This window comes from Etheostoma cragini, chromosome 1 (genome assembly GCF_013103735.1).
Source record: "Etheostoma cragini isolate CJK2018 chromosome 1, CSU_Ecrag_1.0, whole genome shotgun sequence".
Classification (NCBI taxonomy): domain Eukaryota; kingdom Metazoa; phylum Chordata; class Actinopteri; order Perciformes; family Percidae; genus Etheostoma; species Etheostoma cragini.
In genome coordinates this window covers 33,970,074-33,974,107 of record NC_048407.1, presented here as the reverse complement: position 1 = coordinate 33,974,107, position 4,034 = coordinate 33,970,074, and the positions used below count along the sequence as shown (strand labels likewise).

At 40.0% G+C, this 4,034-nt stretch overlaps 1 protein-coding gene across 1 annotated transcript; it reads right to left on the bottom strand.

The window, feature by feature from the left end:
- Positions 1-181: 181 nt before the first annotated feature.
- On the bottom strand, positions 182-2,638 carry LOC117955804 (galactose-specific lectin nattectin-like). Its single transcript, XM_034890562.1, has 5 exons — positions 2,542-2,638; positions 2,011-2,120; positions 1,761-1,903; positions 979-1,113; positions 182-322 (listed from the first exon to the last, which is right to left on the bottom strand). Exons 2-5 carry the CDS (start codon positions 2,033-2,035, stop codon positions 182-184), a joined length of 444 nt encoding a protein of 147 aa, XP_034746453.1. The 5' UTR covers positions 2,036-2,120; positions 2,542-2,638.
- Positions 2,639-4,034: the final 1,396 nt, after the last annotated feature.

Sequence of the window (4,034 nt, the reverse complement as noted above, 5' to 3'; positions counted from 1 at the left end):
CGAAACACTTAAGTGTGACAAACATGCAAAGGAACAGGAAATGAGGAAGGGGGCAAACACTTTTCACACCACTGTATACTCCTTCGTCATAGTGTGCATCTCTTATCTTGTTTGAGGTAAAATTAATATATAAAGTAATTAATTTATTATGACATACTACCTCTCCTCCTAAATCATGTGTTTACTTACCCACATAGATCATCTCAACGCAGTACTCTCTCGCCATATAGAAGTCAGGCTTGCCACCAGCCCAACAAGTGTAAGCAAAAGGAGTGTCATCCGTCCAAAACCACTTACAAACTATTGCGAAAGAATAACCACTCTAAAAAGACAAACAGAAAGCAAATGATTGCCTGAGGTTGACTATTTGGCCAAATGGCCAATTATTATCTGTTTAACTTTCCACTCCGTCACCAATTACCTGCTTCCAACTACCAACGGTTATTTGTTGGCTGACAGGTTTGAACTGGACTTTTTCTCAACTATTAAAGGTAGGATTTATTTTTTCTAATATAAGAATGCATATCTTTTTTCTCTGATTTTACATTCATTAAAGGGAAGAAAGAGATCAATCAAATCAAAGCACACATTACTTTAAATAAGTATGAAATAAGTAGAAAATAATTGGAATTTTGTTGCAACCAAATGCATTTTAAATATTGCCATGTCAAAGTTTATACACAGGGCTTTCAACCGGGGGAGCCGTGTTTGTGTCCAGGAGAAGTTAAGACTTTCATCCTGGAAACGGGTGTTTATGACCTCACGGAGCTCTGGACCCGGTTCAGAATCTTATTTTCTCAGCTACATTCAACTGGAAGACCTCTACACTTAACTGTCATGTGACCACTCTTTATGTTACTTTGTAGTATATTATATGAATTGTGCATAAGTTTGAGCAATATCCTACAAACCTGTTCATGAGAATGTGTTGAACTAGGGATAAATAGGGCTTCACCAACAGAAACATTTAATGCTTACCTCAGTAAGGTAGGCTCCAATCCAGTAGTTAGAGTCTCTGGTGCTGACTCTGTACATGGCACATATGACTTGATTCTGCTCCACGTCATTGTGGATCGATACCAGATGGCCATTTGGGAATTTTTTACAGGCATTCTGAAATGAACACAAATCAGGAGATTTAGTCTCCACTGATAATTCATCATTTGTCATATTAATTCCCTTTATTTGATCTATTCTCTTATTTGATCTATTCTCGCTCAACCCAGAAATTGATCTGGTCCTCCATCACGAAGCCCGTTCACATTCCCTAACCTCTGCTCTGAGGAGACAGAAAACACACCACCACCTAAAATGTTGAATGGTAAATTAGAGAACAATACATGCAAAACCGAGGGAGGTAAAATAAGGCTTTATATCTTAATGAAAAACTTTCTCTTTTAAACATTCTTATGTTTTTTATTTTTATTTTGACATCACACATTTCAAATTAAGCTTTTGCATTTCGGCTTTTCTATTATTCCAAAAATAAATTTCACCGTTCATTGTGATGTTGCCAAAAAATATCAATGTATTTGTTATCTTTCTTTTAATTTTAAATACTGGGTCAGATGACCCTCCTTAGCTGTACCTCAGTAATCAGAATATACTTATAGAATATACTATTAAATGTCACAAGTCAAAAGAGATTATCTTGTTCTCAAATCCTCTTTCCTCACATCTTTTGTTGTACTTGAAAGACTGTCTGAACAAGATGAGGTCACGTTTACTGTGTGTAGTCAGATGTGTGTGTGTTTTAGTACCTCTGCATCCGTATGATAAATATGCTTATTATCGAAGAACGCCTTCACGCAGCGGTTGTTACCCATCTGGGCCCAGCCTTCTCCGACGTTCTTCCTACACGGTGTGAACGGATATTTGGTCCTACACATTTCGGCAGTATCCCCTGTATCACAGAAAGAAGACGTTCTGCTCTACCCACTGAACCAACCCGGCCACGTCTTGTTCCTGTTGTCTGTGCAGACTGATTATTTACTGACTGTGTGTTCTTACCGGCTGCAGAGTCCAACATGGACATCAGCACCAACCGGAGAAAGGATGGTAGTAACCACAACAGGACGCATGGTTCAGGCTCTCACAGCACTCTGCAGCTGGAATATAATCTAATGACACACAGGAACAATTATATATATAGATGTATAAACAGAATATTCTAAAATAATTCCACCATGATAAAACTGAAGTGGTTATAGCTCTGAAGGCTGAGAGAGACTAATTGGCCACTAAATTAGTTTCACCAGGAACTTACTCCACCTTAACAGACACGAAAGTCATCTTTGACCCAAATTCTGCTAGTTTTTACAAGAAGTGATAGATATGATTATAGATTGATTTTAAACCAGGAATCCCCGCTCACGTCCTCTGAAGTCTTTTAGTTGATTCAAAGTGCAGGTGGTTTTTAGTTTTTATGCCTGATGGAGATCTGAGAGCAGCTCAAAGGGTTGAGATCTTTAAAGTGAAATTTGAAACCTTTAAATGTCCTTTTCTGTTCTATTGAAACACAGAGAGACAAACGGGACTCACCTCAGGTGAAGTAGTGGAGTAGTCTCGTTCCTTGTTCCTCGTCCGTCTGGATGTCAGTCTGATCTCTGCCTCAGTTAAATATCCCCAGCTGATGCCCTGAATACATGTGATTTAACTGATCAAACAGTGTGATGAAAACCAAGTTCCAACAACATTATAAAATATTTTAAGTCAACACAAGTCAATTAGCCCCGGGTCAAGGTGGGACTTTATGGTGAGACCAAACATGGGTGGTTTTCAACTAAAGAGCCCCTGTGTCTGTGAGTCCATGCTCAGGGATTATTTGATTTTACTTCCAATCATAATCTTAACGGTATACAAAGATACAGGTTTCCTCCTCTCCCTGAGTAGATTTGGAACTTGTGCAGCTGCTTTCAATCATCCTGGAAAGAATAAAAACAATGATTTATTTCTTTACCTCACTTTCCCTGAGTGAAAAACAGGGTAGCGAGTGTGCTTTCAAAATGTGAAATGTTAAAATACAAATCGGTCAAATTCAAGGGCAGCTGGACTTGGTATGTTCTTGAAGTCTCTGATCCAAGGCCGATATTTGGCCATTTGGCCTCATGTGAGAATGCCACCGATGGTTCTTCAAACATGACCTGTCTGTGTCTGGGAAAAAGGTCTATTGCCAAGTTCTCTCTAGAACACATTTGTCCTAAGCTGCTCCCATGTGCTGCTGCCAGGATGACCTGGAGGTTCCCTTTACTGACACTGGGAGAACGTTTCTTTTAAATAATTGTTGGCAGTTGGACAGTCAAACCTGCGTAAAAACACACAGCAACACCTTGTTTCCCATGACATTTTAGAATAGACTTTTTATCTTTTGGTTGCCTCTCATTATAAAAATTTGTTTGCTGTAGGTATCCTCCTCTCCCTGAAGTGTTTGCAGAGATGTACACGTTGAACCTGTGTTTGTCCTCAGCAGCTCTGAATCACCCTTAGAAGAAGAAAGATATCTAGAGCTGCAAGCAGTTATGACGGGGGCCAAGCCTCCTTTCAGCAGTCACCCCCGATGACCCGGGCTGTGTACGAAAGTGGGACCCAAAGCGTAACGGTGGGGAGGAAATGTCGGTAAATATTAAGATGTGTGAGCCGCATGTGGGCGGTTCATTGCTGTTGCACATATTCCATTAACATTGATTAAGTCAAAGGGACAAAACTGGTCCACATAGACAATAGCGTCCCTTGATTGCAGATCGATACAGAATTTGGTCCAGAGCCTCAGTGCGGCAGGAAGAACAAGTTTCAAGTTGATATCTCTTTCTGTGGCAGAGATATTGCAATTACAAATTTCCCATCTACTGTAAATACTTTGAGTGAGGCCAAAACAGTTAAACATTTAATTCAATTTTATAGCATTTGAAAAAAAAATGTTTCCATCATTTGGTTATCTCCTAGAAGAGTCCACCACAAACTGCCACTGGGGATCAGGGATGATCAGGACTGGGGCTGTGGTAAAACGGAAGGGCAGAGAGTGCCCGGAGGCGGGG

Coding starts and splice junctions, on each gene's coding strand:
- LOC117955804 (XM_034890562.1), bottom strand. CDS start 2,035: ATGTCCATGTTGGACTCTGCAGCCG. Junction 1,904..2,010: donor CATGTTGGACTCTGCAGCCG/GTAAGAACACAC, acceptor TCTGTGATACAG/GGGATACTGCCGAAATGTGT. Junction 323..978: donor TTGGAGCCTACCTTACTGAG/GTAAGCATTAAA, acceptor TTGTCTTTTTAG/AGTGGTTATTCTTTCGCAAT.